Source organism: Ambystoma mexicanum, chromosome 11 (assembly GCF_040938575.1).
Source record: "Ambystoma mexicanum isolate Mex_15411 chromosome 11, UKY_AmexF1_1, whole genome shotgun sequence".
NCBI classification, from domain to species: domain Eukaryota; kingdom Metazoa; phylum Chordata; class Amphibia; order Caudata; family Ambystomatidae; genus Ambystoma; species Ambystoma mexicanum.
Window position 1 is genome coordinate 18,786,039 of NC_090934.1, and position 17,624 is coordinate 18,803,662.

At 48.0% G+C, this 17,624-nt stretch overlaps 1 protein-coding gene across 20 annotated transcripts in view; it reads right to left on the reverse strand.

Annotated features, from left to right (window-relative positions):
* The window catches only part of MACF1 (microtubule actin crosslinking factor 1), a 1,825,008-nt gene that overhangs the window by 572,388 nt on the left and 1,234,996 nt on the right, over positions 1-17,624 (reverse strand). For all 20 annotated transcript variants that reach the window (XM_069622429.1, XM_069622430.1, XM_069622431.1 and 17 more), the window contains 2 exons: positions 7,472-7,556; positions 5,752-5,993 (listed from right to left, as the gene is read on the reverse strand). In XM_069622429.1, the coding sequence (XP_069478530.1) occupies positions 5,752-5,993; positions 7,472-7,556 (327 nt within the window). The remainder of the gene's footprint in view (positions 1-5,751; positions 5,994-7,471; positions 7,557-17,624) is intronic.

A 17,624-nucleotide genomic window follows, 5' to 3' on the forward strand; every position in this document is an offset into this window, starting at 1 on the left:
GATGGCAACAACATAAAAGTAGCAAAGGAAGTAAAGACCCTAGGCTTTTACCTAGACGCCGCCCTGAACTTCTCTAAACAAGTCACATCCCTAGCCTCTGCTACTGCATACACCTGCAAACTTATCAGAGCCAGTAAACAATTCCTCTCCACAGACAGCTGCCTTACGCTCGCCAGAGCCCTCATACTTTCCAAATTGGATTACTGTAACACGCTCTACATTGGAGCGAATAAACAGACTATCCACAAAATACAGGTCCTCCAGAACAATGCCCTGAGAGCACTCAGGATCAATAGAAATTAGCATATTTCCTCTACAAGAAGAGAACACAAATGGCTATCCACCTTTGATAAAATCCAACTTAACATTGCCTCCATTACCCACAAGTGCCTTAATAATAATCCACTGCCATACCTTACGGACAGAATCTATAAATAAACCTTGTCCAGACCGACTAGAACAGTCAACTCTAATTGCCTCCAAGTAGCACGATTCAGACTCTCTACTATCGGAGAACACAGTTTCCCAGTTAAGGCTGCGCAATTTTGGAACTCCCTACCTCATGGTATTAGAGAACCCCAGCCCTTCTCTAAATTCAGACAGAATCTGACCAACTGGCTAAAAGAAAATGATGAATAATCACTCTGACTAACACCGTCTTGACGCTCTTACTCACGCCTACCCTTCTGCTTACTGATTCGCCTACTATGTGCTAGTCCACTTGACTCCTTTCCTGATGGATTGCGCTCGCTTTAATTCTATGCTACTTGATCATGTAATTTACACTGTAAATACTGATGTTCTATTGTATATTTTTTCCTGTATTTCATGTACCCATATACCCTGTAACTAAGCTGAACATATTCTTATCGTCTGCGCCCTGATGCCCCTGGGTCTGGTGCGCATTATAAATAAATAAAATAAACTAAGTGTGGCACTTGCTAACCTTCACAATCCTTTCTAGATGCGACGCAGGCTAGTGCTCATAATTGTCATTAATTGTTAAGCAGATTAGTGTTAATGTCCTGGTCTGCTATGGTCTGAGGGCAGGTAGAGTGGCAGGGCTTCTGGAGTAGAGTGATTGCTCAACTCCCCAACCAGGCCACACTTACCTTGATGGTTGCTGCTGGTTGACGGCTGGCTGCTGGCCCCCGCTGCTGATACCTGCAGACACAAACTGGAGCCGCCTCTGTGGGAGCCGCCCTTTGCCTTGGGGCTGCACAGGCAGAGGGCTGCCCTGGGAAGGTCAGTTATGACCAGGTGGACGTACCAATCAGGGGAGGAGGGCGGGCTGGGAGGGCGTTACTGGGAGAAAGTCTGACACAAACAAAGGACTACATCCAAGCACTGCGCACAATACATGCAGGCCACAACAGAAAAACAGGGCCAGAAGCTACCAAAACACAAGAGAAACCCATCACAATAGCACAAATTGAACAAAAGAAAATTGAAAATACACGCAAACCCCTCCACTAGAGTACATAAAATAGGCCAAGAACGGTATAAAATCAATGCACAACTCCTCACTGAGCATCAACTAGCCCCTAAAGCTGCTTCCCAAGTGGTTTCCAGACCAAATCCTTCGAGATTGCAGTCCAGAAGGCAAGGGCAAAATGGCTCCAGGGAGCAAGGCTAGGAAACACCTGACTATTCCAGCCTATTGCAAGAGGGGAGGGTGGGACTGGGAGAAAGGGGGACACAGTGTCCACACAGCACACTGGAAGGTGGCCTAACCAGCAAACAGTAAATTACAGTCATACAAGGGCGATGACAACTCCTCTGCTGGTAGGTCCAAGGACTAACCAGTGATCCCAAAACGGCATTGCAAAAGGGACCGTAGGGGTCCCTGGCAGCACACCACATAAGGTGGGAGGTGCTGCCATAGAAGAATATAGATCCAAACACTAATGGGAGGGGTCTTCCCACACTGGACCCTTAGAAGGGTCCAGTGATCTCAGAACAAATGTAAACATCAGGAGGTGAGTGAGATAAAAAAAAAAGAAATCCCATTGAGTAAACCAGTAGTACTAGGATGCTGAGCGCAGAGGATAAAATGTGCAAAAGGGAAATATGCCTGACAGACTTGATTGTTTTTTTTACAATACTTTAAAAGGCCCATCAAGCCTGTACAGGAAGTTGGCTAAAGATTAGCGAGGCTGAATACGGTGCCAGCCTGCATGCCGTGAACCCTGTGCAGGGGATGGAAAGATGAAATGAAAGACGTTCTAAAATCTCATGTAGCAGCCTGGTATAATAGACTCATTTTTGTGTGAAATTCTCTCCACCTGTGATTCCCTCAACGCTTTTTGCTGGACTCTTGGATATTTGACCAGTTCTCCTGTTTCCTCCAACGTGTAGGGCATCTACATGTTATTACTGCAGCAGACCGCACTTTCTGTGCAGTGTTGCTGGAACCTCCTGGAGCTTTCCTTTGTGTTTTACCACTGTTAACACACGTTGCCAGGACGGGGGGGGTCTTTTTATCCTACCTGACTTATTTTGTGGGATCAGCACACCCCGACTTATGTGGAGTGATGAGGGGACACAATGTATCCCTTTTTCCACTTCTCCTGTAACTTTCTACTTAGAGTGGCAAGTTCCTCTGAATGGCTGGTGGCAGTGGATGTTTTCTACCAACCTTTTGTGTACTTTCCTCGCAGGCTGTTGTCACAGCTGCGGTAAGGGACACATGGCCACCATTGACCTAAAATGGTGGCTGTACTTTTTTTCACCATCTCATGATGACTTGTCCTGTCTTGAGCCTTCTTCCGCCTACCTGGGGGGGGGGGGTTATGCTGGGTCTTTTGTCTTTGGCAGGCTTCCTTGCGAAAGTCCACCAAGGGTCTCTGAGTGCCTGAAAGTACAGGAAGTGGGGGAGGACACCGAAACTCTGCTGCTCTTTGTCCTGCAGTGTGTCTGCCTGGAACCAGTTTAAACTGGGAGGTTGGCTGTCCTTTGTGGTCAAGCCACCCCCCTTGCCTGAATGAATGAATGAATGCCTGCTGATGAGTGTATCCAGCTGGTTTCCTGCATAAGAGGTGAGGGTCCTGGAGCTGAACTCAAGAGTCGACCACTGGAATGAAGAATCTGAAGAAGAAGAGGAAGGAGGACGCTTGCAGCCAACTCCAGCGACCGCCAGGGACTGCCGAGGAACCGCTGTTGCTCCAACCTCCTTTTCTGTGCAACATGAAAGATCTAGACCAGACGATTTTCTAGTTTGAACTGGTCGGTCTAACCAGTCCCAAGACCCGCTGCAATATGAGTCATCCCAGGAAGAGCTGCAACCGTCCAGGGCTGGAATCTCTAAATACCCTGGGACCTGGGCCATCTTGCTTTGCATCATCTTGTGAAGAGCGGATTTGGCCGGAACCTTGTTGGCCTACAATTCTTTTCAACCGAGTCAGAGAATGAGAAATGGAGGGAAGTCTGCCGTGTGACAACCATCACTGTTCCAAAACCTGTGTCAAGTCCCAACGAGCCAGTATCGTGAAGATCGTCCCATCACAAGAGAGTAACTGTCTGCTCCCGCCAAGGGTTCCTTCTGCAGACGCCAGGCCAAGAAAACTGAACCCGAGCCTGCTATCGCCTCACCTTGGGACCCCACCGGGGACATTGCTTTCTTCCTCACAAAAGGTACTGACCCGCTCCCAAGTACCTACCCTGGGTGCTTGGTTCATTGCTCTGTGCCCCTCCAGAGTTCTCTCAGACATGTTGCTGTAGAAAACACAATCATTTTCTCCCTGTCTTAGGACATCAGTCTTTGGAGCTACAATCATTCAGGGGGTCTACCTAATCTCCCTGAAACCTTTTTCCAACAATGTTACTTGCAAAGTAGAAGAACTTGTAAACATTTTAACTTTGACAGTGCCTGGCTTCCTTTGTTCTTCTGCCCATTGGCCCTGGTACCCCAGTGCCTCATCTGACTTGGAGACTCTCATCCCCTGATAGGGTTGGACATCCTAAGCCTAGGCTGCTGCTAAATGTTATTACCAGTGTCAGTGTTGCTAACGCATTGAATGTTGGTTAATGACATGATTTGCAATAACTTACCCGTGTTCCATCTAAGTTCTACTATTGAATTGAGTACTGCAAAGCAAAACTGTAAATATGTGTGAATTGTTTCACTAACCTAAAGCCTGGTATTGTGTTGAGTGTTGTCTTAATGTATATAAAAGATAATCATATTTTTATTTAACTACAGTGTGCGTTTCCTTGACTGAAAGTGGGCTGCAAGGTCTTTATATTTGCATACAGCCCTCCTCCCTCCTAGACTAATGCTTGACCACAGCTACTAAACCTTTTGGGTAGTTCAGGCCAAATCTAAGATTTGGAGCCAAGTACACCTAAGAGTGAGCCTTCTACAGTCCTATCACAGGTGACCCTTCGTAAAACTCCCCAACACGGTCGAGCCCCAATGACAGCATAGGGTGTACCGTGGATAAAGAAGGAATGAAAATACAGGAGATTTCCATAGCGCACACCTACACAAGAAGCAGTGGAACGCGTCCAAGTAGGGTGGGGACACTAAAGATCAGCTGGAGCAGAGTACCATGAAGGCGCAGTAGGGACTGTGGCGCAGGGTGTGTCCTAGTGTGGGGCAAACCGGACTATTTTCCATTTTGTCCATGAGTATAGGTGCTGTGGGGAGGGGGGACGGGGGCTGAGGTGTTTTGGTGAAAACATACAGAAGGCTGTTCCTGGTCCTTTTCTGTGTTGTGACTGTTTGTTGTAGGTTTCAATATTATGCAATTTACCAGTACTCAAATGATCAATCCTAGATGGTTCGGTGTGCTGGAATTCTCGCTCACGAAGGGCATGCTTGCTCCATGGCAGAGGCAAGTGCTTGACCCATGAGCTATCGACAGTTTTATGGAGCTTTCTTTGCAGTTTCTGAGAGGAAGTTAGGCAGGTTCTGGCCAGCACTCAGGGACTAGCTGGAGGGGCGCCTTACTGCGGATAATTCTTGGATCTTGTGGAGCAGTGTAACAATTTGCAAGATCCAAGACCAGCAAGGCAGCCGGAGCAACCCGCACAAATCATGCGGGTCCTTTGTTACCAGGGACATCAAGAGGGACTACAAAGGAACGTTACAGGTAGTCAAGTTGGTTGTTCTTAACTGCACACTGGGTATAAAGAAAACGTAAAGACATTTTTCCTCAGAATTGCTACATCCTTGCGACCAGCAATGATGATGACCAGGAGTCAAAAAAAAGAAAGGGCCCAACGAATGAGCTCTGGACTGCCAGCTTTTGAGGCATGTTTAGGAGTGGTCAGCGACACACGTGAACTCTGCTATCCTATGTTCAGAGGTCCAGCACTTTAACCTTAATGTCAGAGGATGGGGAAATGCTGGAAGAAATCAAGTGAGCCTAAAGAAATACAATACGACCGAAAGGGGCTCATTGAGGCAAAGCACTGCCACAATGGTTCAAACACCTCTGCCTCTACAGAATACAGAACACGCTGAAGTGCCCGCCCCCCTCCACCCATTCATCCCTCCCTACAGTTCCACAGTCAGACTCCCCCACGATACAGCTAACCCAGAAGGCGTCGCCACCCACGCCTGCAGGGTATTCAAACAATGAAGCCCCCTATCCATGCTGCGTACACCGCTGTGTACACCGCTGCGTACATGGGCATCCATGGGGGCCGATTACGATGCAGAGGCCCGTCTGGACATGGACAGGCTGTGGCGAGCACTCTGGACCTTACTTCCTGGCTCATAGGCCTTGGAGACCTGACGTTTCTCACCTTCTGTCTCTCTTGGAACAGAGGGATCTGGTCTCCCACAGGAGGCTGCTCTCCGCAGGACGCCAACTCCTCTTCCACCTTCCGCAGCCAGCTGCTCAGCTCCTCGTGCGTGGACTGGAATTTGGTAGCCAGTTGCCGAGCCTGCTCTAGGGTCCGCAGAGTCTTGGCACTGGCTGCCATGATCTCTGAGTAACGGGTCTTGATACCATCAAGTTTTTCCTGGATCAGGAGTACCTCTTCACCTGGGGGTGGAACAACATACGCTCAGAGTGGCGAACATGCCCCCATCTCTTATCCCGTTCGAGCTCTTAAATCCACCCTCAAGACAAGCCCAACCTGACAATCTTGCTGCTACGCAGATGTCTCAAAACCGAACTTATAAAGGCTGCCGCTTATCAGCCACCACACAGGCACCAAACCCTAACCTCCTAACAAGCTACATCCTGTTTATTCTGTGCTGCACAGGCCTCTCAACGTACCCAGCAAACAACCCCTACCTCATTCATCCTCTGGCCTTCATCTTCCAGACTAAACCTCCAAACAAACGCTACCAGGTTGCTACTCAACCTTGCACCTTCCAAACCAACCCTCCATCAAACGCTACCTGGTTCATCTGCCTCCTTGCACCTTCCAAACCAACCCTCCAAACAAATGCTACCTGGTTCCTACTCCAACTTGCACCTTTCAAACCAACCCTCCAATCAAACGCTACCTGGTACGTCTGCCTCTTTGCACCTTCCAAACCAACCCTCCAATCAAATGCTACCTGGTTCATCTGCCTCCCTGCACCCACTAAACCTTTAATCAAATGCTACCTGGTTCATTCTAATTCTTGAACCTTCCAAACCAACTCTCCATCAAACGTTACCTGGTTCATTCTCCTCCTTGCACCTTCCAGACCAACCCTCCCATCAAACGCTATCTGGTTCATTCTCCTTCTTGAATCTTCCAGACCAACCCTCCAAACAAATGCAACCTGGTTCTTACTCCACCTTGCATCTTCCAGACCAACCCTCCAATCAAACGCTACCTGGTTTACACTCCACCTTGCACCTTCCAAACCAACCATCCAATCAAACGCAACCTGGTTCATCAGCCTCCTTGCACCTTCCAGACCAACCCTCCAAACAAATGCTACCTGGTTCCTAATCCACCTTCCAGATCAACCCTCCAAACAAGCGTTACCTGGTTCATTCTCCTCATTGCATCTTCCAGACCAACACTCCAATCAAACGTTACCTGGTTCATCTGCCTCCTTGCACCGTCCAAACCAACCCTCCAAACCAAGTCTACCTGGTTCATCCTCCTCCTTTTACCTTCAAAACCAACCCTCCAATGAAACACTACCTGGTTCATCGTCCTCCTTGCACCTTCCAAAGCAACCCTCCAAACAAACCCTGCCTCACTTATCATCTGCCTACACTGTACCTGGTTCATTCTCTGCCCTTCACCTTCAAAATCTACCTTGGTAATCATCTGCCCTGAACCTTCCAAAAACTACCATCTACCCAAATCCTACCTGGTTCATGGTTAACCTTTGCCCCCTTCCAAACCTACTCTCCAAACAAACATTACTTTAATTGACTGTACCTCCGAACCCTCCCATCCAAACAATCATTATTTCCCTTGCCCTCAGTATTCTAAACATTTCACACTAGCCCTCTGACGAAGCCCAGCTTTGCGGATCCGCACAGCCTATCAGAGCGCAGCGGGCACTCACCTGTGGTCTGTTTCAGGAGAGCCTGCCCGTTCTTAACGGCTTGGTCCACACACTTTTTTCTGCACAGAATCTCTTCATTCAAAGCCTGAAAAGAAAAACATACAAAACTGTCACTTTGCGACCCAGACCAGATTGGTTAAGGGACGGGGGGTAAATGAGAGTGGAAAACGTGGAATAATGTGTGGAATAGGAGTGGGATACCCCAAATGAGAGCTGCACCCCCACCCCTGCCGTCCCCCACTGTGAAGCATAGCCATAGATGGTGAGTCACAGGGGTGAAAATGGGATCCATAGTGTGTGATAGCTTTCTATCATTAAGAGAGAAATCGGGAAATCTGGATCAAGTGCGGGTGATTGGTAGGGAAATCAGGTCACTGTAAAGAAAATTCTAGAGAAGAGAGGGAGGCAGGGTGTGCAACAAATGTGAGAGTATGGGTAAGCAGATTAGGAGAGCAGAATATTCCAGAACTAGACAGAGCTACAGTGTGTCACTGGGAGTAGAAAGGAGGACAAGTAAGGGGAAAGCAAACATGCAGTCACCAGGCCGAAACAAGCGCTCCTTGTGATAAGTGTCACATTTTCTGCATGGTCACCTTCCATCGTACAATGAGTGGGCTCACCGTCATTTTGAAACGTGGCCCACCAGTTACTGTACATGCAGCACAGCGGAAGAATGGGTCTGCTGGCAAGAGATTGGACCAGCTTCCTGTGTATAGCACAGCATAGCATAGCAAGATCGTGGGCTATTCCATCACTGTACAAGAGCAGGCTATGGAGGAATACTGGAATCTGTCCAATCGCCCAAGGGGGGGAACCTAGAACCTCTTGTGTACAAGCGCGTTATAAATGACTTATCATATATCACACAGAGCAAGAGAGAACTTGCCTTCACTGCTGCAAGGGCGGGAGCATGGCTAAGGGAAAGGATTGACCCCATCACTGCAGAACAGAGCGTGCTGTATGGGGATGTGATGAGACGACTGAAAGGCGAGAGTGGGTCATCACGAGGGCACGTGAGCGAGTGGCCTAACCCACCTAGTTGTACAACATAGGTGAGAGTGTTAGACTGTCAAAGCAGAGTGTGCGTACATACACTTTAGTGGTGCAAGAGTGACAACCTCACAGTGCCCAGTGGGACTTGCATAACCCTGGTCATTATTAAAAGCACCCAATGGTATTATCAAAACAGAGATACCAGAATGCCACAGTTTATTAGACTAGAGACCATCATATTACTAAAGAACACTATCAGAAAACTGCCCCTAATTATACAAAATCAGTATTCATGCAGACACTCTGGCTTAGCCCAAGGCACTATCAGAGCACATACATTGGTTTAGCCCAAGGCACTACCAGAGCATATGGCTTAGCCAGAGCACAGGCACCGCTGTAGCCCAGGGTAGTGTATGAGTGCCCAACTGCATCGCTTGGGGTTCTTTCAGTGCACAGACAGTAGCTTAGCCTTGGAGGGCACCATCAGCGCAGAGACATCAGCTTACCTCAGGGATAACCGCTTGCAGACACCAGCTTCCCCCGGGGTACCATCAGCTGACAGATACCAAAGTAGGCCAGGGTTCTACCAGCTGACGGACAGCAGCTTAGCCTGGGGAGGCACTATCAGCGCAGAGACACCAGTTTACCCCAGGTACAACAGCTCGCAAACCCCAGCTTCCCCCAGGGTACTATCAGCTAACAGATACCAACTTAGGCCAGGGTTCTATCAGCTCACAGACAGCATCTTAGCCTTGCAGGACACTATCAGCGCAGAGATACGTGCTTAGCCTGGGACACTTATCAGCAAACAGACAGCAACTTAGCCTGGAATAATATCTGTAGACCGAGAACACCTTTTCCCAAGTCGATATCAATGCACAGACACTTACCCCTGGCAACGTTTTTCGATTGGATGTTCCTCCCACAAATTCCTCATCTTATGATAGACTCCCAAAGCAGTAATAATTTGGAGGTGGGAGTAACAATTACATTTTTGTTCTATTCATGGACTGAATGAAGGACTGCTTTTGCAAATTGTCCTCCCTGACTGGAAGAGGAGTCCAGACATCCAGACAGTAATGTCTTACAAAGGTGTGAACAGACGACCAAGTGGCCGCTGAACAAATATCATTAATTGGGACACCTCTTTGAAGAGCAGCAGAGGTTGCCATGCCCCTTGTGGAATGGGCCCTTTCCTGCTGATCTGTAGCATTCACCAATAGCCAGGATGATCCATCTGGATGTGGTTTGTTTAGTAACAGCTAGACCCAACTTTGGGCTAGTATAGCCAATAAATAATTGGTCATTTTGGCAAATTCTAGCCATTCTGGATATGTAAAAACTGAGAGCCCTTTTTCGGACCAGTCTATGTAGTCTCTCGGCTTCCTTTCCTGGATGAGGAGGTGGATAGAAAAAGTTGGTAAAGTAATTTTTTATGATAAATTGAAGTCGGAGACTACCTTTGGTAAGAAAGAAGGTTTCACCTTCAGAATGACATTGTCTTTATGGAAAACTGTATGTGGAGGCTTACGGGGGAGGGCCTGCAACTCGCTTACCCCCCAGGCTGATGTTATTGCAATAAGCAAGACATTTTTAATGTCAAAAGTCTTAATGGGCATGAGTGTAGAGGCTCAAAAGGAATGCAAGTTAAAAACCTTAACAGCAGATTGAGATCCCATACAGGGACATTGAACGGAACTAGTGGAAATACATTAGCAAGGCCTTTTAGGAACTGAACAAATCGGAGGGTTTTAAAATATCAATCCTTCTCTGAAGAGCGCTTGAAAATAGAAAGCGCGCCAGGTAACCCTAAATTGTTCCAATCTGGAGCCCCAGATTTGCCACATGTAACAAAAAGAAAAGCGCCACAGGTGTGTCACATAGAAAGGGATCCACATTCTTATTCCTGCACCCGCTGCTGAACTTGTTCCAACAGCAGCGGTACAAAGATTTAGCTGCTGGTCTTCTGGCCGAAAGCAACATCTCTGTTACGTCATGGTCCTAATCCTTGTATATCGGCCTTTCAGAAACCATGCCTGAAGGCTGAGTGTCTTGACCTCTGGATGGACAACCTGACTGTTAGGCAAGATTGTATGTAGTACCCTGTGGGAGACTGCACCGGCCTTGTCCTCTTGGCAATAGTTAACCCACCCTTTGGTATATGTCTGTTCTACACAAGTTGGTAGAGTGACTGAGCAGCCAAGCTTATCTCAAGAGGGGTCAATGTGAGCTGTAGGGTTGTGACAGAGTTTCACAGTGACATGTATCCAAATAACACCTACATTCAAGGTTTCTTGTTTAAACAATTATTTATTAATTTAACAGTCAGTTTTAAAATAAGCCTTTATAAGGGAGCAAATATGTAACACTTAAAAATACCTCAGAATACACATTAGATACCCTTTTGGGATGGCACACAGACACTTGCTGCACCCTGAGGTGAATTAAATAACTAGGACACTGCAGACATTGATATATCACTGGTACATTTAGAGCAATACTGAGTTTGTGTCAAAAAGGAAAAGGTTAGGGAAGGATACAATGGTTAACAAGTTTCTCAAACAGGTAAGCACTTTTGAACCCCCCAATGCAATATAGATGAACCCTTTCCCAGCTATACAGGTAAAGAATGCATGACTTTTTGGAGGGACATATTTAACACAAAGTCAGAGATTAGAAGAGCCTTTAGGGAGCCAGGACAGCCAATGTCAATTGAGAAAAGTCGAGGGGAGCTGAAGTTCTTCTTGAAGGTAAGTAAACAATCCTGCACAATGTTATAGAGAGTTTTGTAGAAAAATAAATCTGTTAGGCTACAAGCTGGGAAGCTTGAGAAAGCCAGAGCTGCAAGCAACTCGGCAAAAGCAGCAAATGTAAGACTCAACTGAGAGCAAGCAAGCTACACAACAAGAGGCAAGTACCCATTAGCTCACAGTACCTTAGGTCTGCAGAAATTGGTTCCAGCTGGCTTCTGTTTCTGTTATAGTATTGCAGATCCTGTTGTTCCTGGGATTCAGTCGTGGGAACAAGAGGGAGGATGTCTGGGGACTCCTGCACTACGATTCAAAGGTCGGCGGCAGCAATTGGCATAGTTCAGATCAGCAGCACATCTCGGTTTCAGCTTCTCGCAAATAGCACCACCGCGGTTCTTGAACACCTAGTGAGATTTCCTTGCTTCTGGGGTCCAGCAGTCTGTTGAGGTGGCTCAGGCTCGGTCAGCCCTGCTTCGAGGGAGTCCAGAGGATATTCTTGGAGCTCGGGTCCAGCAGCATCAATGGAAGTACAGCCAGCAAACCGAGGATTTCCAGATGAGTTCGTCTTGGGGTTGATTGGTCCCACCAACCCAAGAGGAGAAGTCGTCCTTTGCAGGGCTTCTCTAATCGAGGTGTATTCAGAGCTTCAGCACAGCAGCAGGGCTTCACCGGGCAAACCAATGGTCCAGGAGTTGCAGCAAGCTTCTCTATCAAGAAGTTCTTCATATTCCTTCGTCCAGTGATCGACTCTGCCTTCCTTGCAAAATACCTTGCCTTTTATGCAAGTCTCTCCCATTCATTCGCAGCCTAGCTGTCACTCACACAGCCGAGTAGCTGTCCTCCAAGGACAGTCAGCCGGCCAATCACCTTTGGGTGCATTCCTGTAACCAAGGAGACTAAGCACAGGGAGTTTCGGAATCTCCCTTGCTTCCTTACCTACCAGAGAAGCTGGAGCCAGAGGCGGGCTTCACCAGTGAACCCCACCATAAACAAAACGAACAAGGGGACCAAACGTGGTTTGGCACACAGAGTAAATCTCAAGAAGGACCTTTACAACAAGAAATGGTGAAAAAAGAAGACCGGGCCATTTTGACAAAATGGGCAACCATGGGTGCGATACTGCAGCTGCGAACGCAGCCTGTGGTAAAAACACACAATGGTAGGAAAAGGAAAACCACTGCCACCAGCCATTAATTGTAGAAAGGGGGACATAAAAATGTTATATGAGAAAGTAGACAAAGGGGATACTAAGTAGCCCCTCCAGCACCCTATGGCAAGATGGTGTGTGCTGGGTCTAGAAAGTTACAAAAGGTAAGTAAAGTCATTTTCACTTTACTGCTCTTGGAAACAGTAGTTTAACCAAGAGAAGCTATGTAAACCTTTGGGAAATCTGAAAGACTTCCCTGTGTCACGGCACTGAAGGTGCTGTGTGACACAATGTAAAAATATGATGCCTATGGAGTTTGACAGACTCCAAAACCAAAAGAGAAACAGTGTTCAAATCAAAGAAAAATACATGAGAGAGTGGGAAAAAGGTCTCACTCTCTCCAGGATAAAAATGTAAAGTCCTAAAGTCCAGCAAAAGAGCTGGGGTCTCTAAGAAAGAAGGGAATTAACACATTTCTACGAATTCTCCTTAACACTGGCCTTGCTCTTGCGAGAGAAGATCCTCTCTTTGTGGAAGACGCATTGGCGGGGAGATGGACATGTCCAGAAGGTCCGGGTACCATATCCTCCTGGCCCAATCCGGGGCAATTAGGATCATGGTTTTCCTGAACTTTCTCAACCTCCTGATCACATGCGAATGAGGGCTGAAGGAAACCCGTACAGGAGTGGAAACTCCCAGTCCACTACGAACGCATCCCCTAGAGCTCCTCTTGGAGGAAATTCCCTTCAGCAAAACAGTATGCACTTCTGGTTCACACTAGTCGCAAACAGATCCACTTGAAGGGTTCCATAATGGGTGAGGATCTCTTGAAGGACTTCCGGAGCTAGTTCCCACTCATGGGAGACTGTGCTCTGCCTGCTCAGAGGATCCATCCCCCTGTTCTCCTCGGTCGACTCTGCCTCTAGTCCCAAAGCCCTTGCCTTTTAATCAGGTTTCTCCCATTCATGCACAGCCTACCCTGTCACTCAAACAGCAGGGTGGCTGTCCGGAAAGGACAGCCAGCCAGCCAACCAGGACTGGGTGCATTCAGGCACTCCTATAGATAAAGGACAGGGGAGTTTCGGGAACCTCTCACTTCCTGCCCTTCCAGACACACTGAAGCCAGAGGAGAGTTTCAGTACTGAAGCCCGCCAAAGGCAAAATGAACAAAGGGCTGAAACCTGGCTTGGTGTGCAGAGTAAAACCCAAGAAAGACCTCACAAACAGACAATGGCAAAAAAGAAGACAGGGGCCATTTTGACAAAATGGTCACCCATGGGTGCTATACTGCAGCTGAGGATTCAGCCTGCGGTAGGAAAATGTAATCACTGCCACCAGCCATTTAAAGTAGCAAGGGTAACATACACTATGTTACATGAGTAGGTTAGAAAAGGGGCTACTAAGTAACCCCCCAGCACTCCACATAAGATGGTGTGTGCTGGACCTACAAAGAGCAAAGGTAAGTAACATCAATTTCACTTTACTATTCCTGGGAACAGTAGTTCACCCAAGAAAAGGTATTTAAACCTTATGAGAAATCTAAAGGATTTCTCTGTGACACTGCTCTGAAGGTGATGTGTGTCACCTTACAAAACTTAGATGCCTATGGAGTTTGTCAGACTCCAAAAACAAATGAAACACATAATTCAAATCAGGGTAAAACACACAAGAGAGTGAGAAAAAGGGCGAACTCACTCCAGGGTTAAAATTAAAAGTCCTTAAGTCCAGCAAAAGAGCAGGGGGTCTCTAAGGTTGAGGTGATTTAGCACAGACATTAGAATTCTCCCTAACACTCGTACTCCCTCCAGACTAAGGAACAGGAGGATTTAATCCACTCCTGCAGGAATCTCCTAACCCAGTGGGTCATACCTTCTAGAGAGCCCATCCGGATTTTGGTGATTACACCCTGACCTGTGTTCTATGGTGAAATCACACCCTTAGAGGCTGATTTACCACCTTAACAATTTTGGATTTTCCCCCTTTACCTGCATTAACCATCTCAAGGGTTGGTGGTCTGGCTGAATAATGAAAGTAGAACCATACAAGTATGGCCTAAACGTCTTCAGAGACGACACAACGGCAAAATATTCACGTTCAATAGTTGCCCACCTTGTCTCATGGTCCATCGGCTTCCTACTGATGAGGCAGATGGGGTGTTCCCTGCCTTTCTCATCCAGTTGGCTCAAAACACCACCTATCCCCGAGTTAGGAGCATCTATTTGTACAATTAGGGATTGGTTGTAGCCAGGAGCGCTTAAGACTGGAACTTGACAAAGGGCTTTCTTTAGTCCTTCAAAAGCCTTAGTGCACTCCTCATTCCACCTGACCTTCTTGGGGAATGTTGGTGAGGAGATCACATTCAAGGGAGAAGCTATGGCCCCATCGTTCTCTATGAAGTTCCTGTAGTACCCAGTGAGACCTAGAAAGGGTGTCACTTGGGTCTGAGTAGTAGGGGTGGCCAGTCTTGTACTACCTGTGCTTTGCTAGGCAATGGCCTTATTTCACCCCCTCCTTCCTCATGTCCAAGGTAGACAACTTTACTCTAACCAATTTGAGATTTACTAGCCTTTATGGTCAGATGGGCCTGTTCCAGAGCCTGCAAAACATATCCTAGGTGGCGAAGATGCTCTTCCCAAGTGGGGCTGAACACTGCAATGTCATCCAAGTATGTCATGCCGAAGTCCTCTAACCCATTCAGAACTCGATTCACCATCCTCTGAAATGTAGCAGGTGCATTTTTGAGACCAACAGAAATAACCTTAAACTGGTGGTGGAAAATGCAGTTTTCTCCTTGGCATGGTCTGTCAGAGCAATTTGCCAATACAGTGAGGTCAGGTCAAATGTACTGAGGAACTTGGCTGAACCAAGTTTGTCCACCAGCTCATCTGTCCTGGGTAAAGGATGGGAATCCGTCGTGGTGACTGCATTAAGAGCTCTATAGTCCACGCAGAATCTCAACTCCTTGGATCCTGCTTTTGGTAATAGTACAACTGGACTAGCCCATTGACTTGTAGATGGCTCACTAACCCCAAGATCAAGCATCTTCTTGACCTCTTCATGATCTGACATTCTGTAACCCCTGCTTTTGACAGAGAGACTGTCACCAGTGAGAATATCATGCTGGCCCCACCGGTCAAGCCTGGTGTCAGTGAGAACAGGGAGGCAAACCGATTCAACAGAGCCTTGCACTTCTTCTGTTGTTGCAGAGTCAAATCTAAAGAAGGTTTTATTCCTTCAATTGTCTCATCTGAGAGTTGTCCCCTGAGGAGATCAGGGAGAGGCTCAGGAAGAGGAGGAGAGTGATCAGAGGCTAGAAGCAAAGCTCCCAGTTCTGGTCTGGAAACACAAGCCTTCAGACGGTTAGTGTGATAGACCCTAGGGGCCTCCTTGGGGTTGCCCAAGTCCACTAAATAATTGACCTCTCCAAGTTTATCCACAATCTTGAAGGGTCCAATCCATTTGTCCTGTAAGGCCCTGCAGGTACCATAACCAAAACAAGCTGATCTGGAGTAAACTCCACCATGTTGGCCTTCTGGTCATGCCAATTTTTGACCAGAGACTGACCTGCTTTCAGGTTTTCTGAAGCTTCTGTCATCAGGAGTGGCATCTGTTAGGAAAGATTTCATATTGTATGTAATTCTCCCTCCATGTGGCAACCCCCAAACGTTTTTGCAGCTGTTTTACACCCTGATCTAGACTTTGCCAGAGAAGCGCAGTATTCCGCCGCACTCCTCTGGGCTTTTGCTCAATTCTTATGGGGAAACTGACATGGCCTTAAGACAGTCAGTACGGGGCGACTTTGTTTCCCTTAGTCCTTTTCTCATGTTGCAGCTTTTTGTGCAACAAAACACAAGAGGGCACTGTAACCTAAGTTACCGCACTCTTGGGTCTCTAATCATTCCACAGGCCCTAGAAACCTCTCGCTGGACTTATTATGAACTGTGCAAGTGTGTCACGGACACGACTGGTGGCAGCTATCGTTTCTTTTGTGTTTTGAACCCTTTTTTGCCATGTTATCCACGCTTGCCGCGTTTGGCACGAGTAAGTGGCCTGGCTCCAAAATGGCCATGCCACGAGGTTCTTTGTCCTGCCCGCTGACCGTCTTGCCCCTTCACCTTCCCCCAGGTCGAGCCGACCCGGGGCAGTCCTTATTTGGTCATGCGCTTTCGCGGGCTTTTGCATGCCTTGTGTGTGCCGCTGTGATGTCTGGTCCCAATACACATCCTTAGGGGCCAGAGAGTCTGGAGTGTCCTGAATGCCTGGGACCACCGTGGTCCGTGATAGGTCCACGTATGGTGTGAGTGTTTGTGAGCATATCTCCCATTGAGTCCTCTCCGTTTTGGCGCAAAGGGAACTTTGGATAAGAGGAGGCTGGAAACACCACTACCATGTCGATCTCCTGAGTTCACACCGAACAAGGGATAAGGAGCCAAGTATCCTGCAACAAGAAGCTGAGTCGAGGAACCGCTGGTGACCCGCTGAAGGTTTGGCACCCTGAGCCGCTGTTGTCCTGCGAGGCCCCTCTGCATCTGATCGTCCTAGAAGGTCTGCGAAGGCGCTTCCACCCATTGGAATAGTGGGATCAACTATTCCCGGCACCTTCATCAAACCCTGCAAGTAAGCCTCTTCGGAAGTGTCCCTGGGCCAACCAGTGGGCTGACCAGCTTACGCAGCACGCTTTGCTCTATCACCGCCGCCGTTTCGTCCTTGCTCTGCGTCCACGGCACCCTCACACCGAATTTCGTACACTTGGCATTCCCAGGTCTGAAGTGAGACGAGTGCGCCCGGACCAGAGTAAACACGGTTGCCGTGTTGCCCTGCTGTGGTAACAACCTGTGCACGCCCGCTGCATTTGGGACAGCCTCGACCCTGCATCCTGCTACGAAGAATCTACACGGTGTCGAGACGTCCTGATCATCGCAGCTGAACCTGCCAGTAACGTGAACCGAACTGGAGAAGTCTGGGTCTGCCTGCATCGGCGACCGGTGAGTAGTCCATACCCCAACCGGTGGCCCCTCGCGCAGGAGCCCGTTTCTTTTCTACCACTGTTGCGAAATAGCAACTCTATCCCGCACTCTGACCCTGCCTCTGCCCACAAGTGGAGGCCTTGCTTAAGTAGTGGGGACTTGTTCTGCATCGCTTCATTTACCTTCCTAAACTGCCTGATATCCTTGAAGAGGCCCTCTTTTGTCCAGTTGCACCAGCGCGTGTGGGTACTTTTGAGCATAAGGCTCCTCTCTTCGTAGGGCTCGGACTTCCTCCT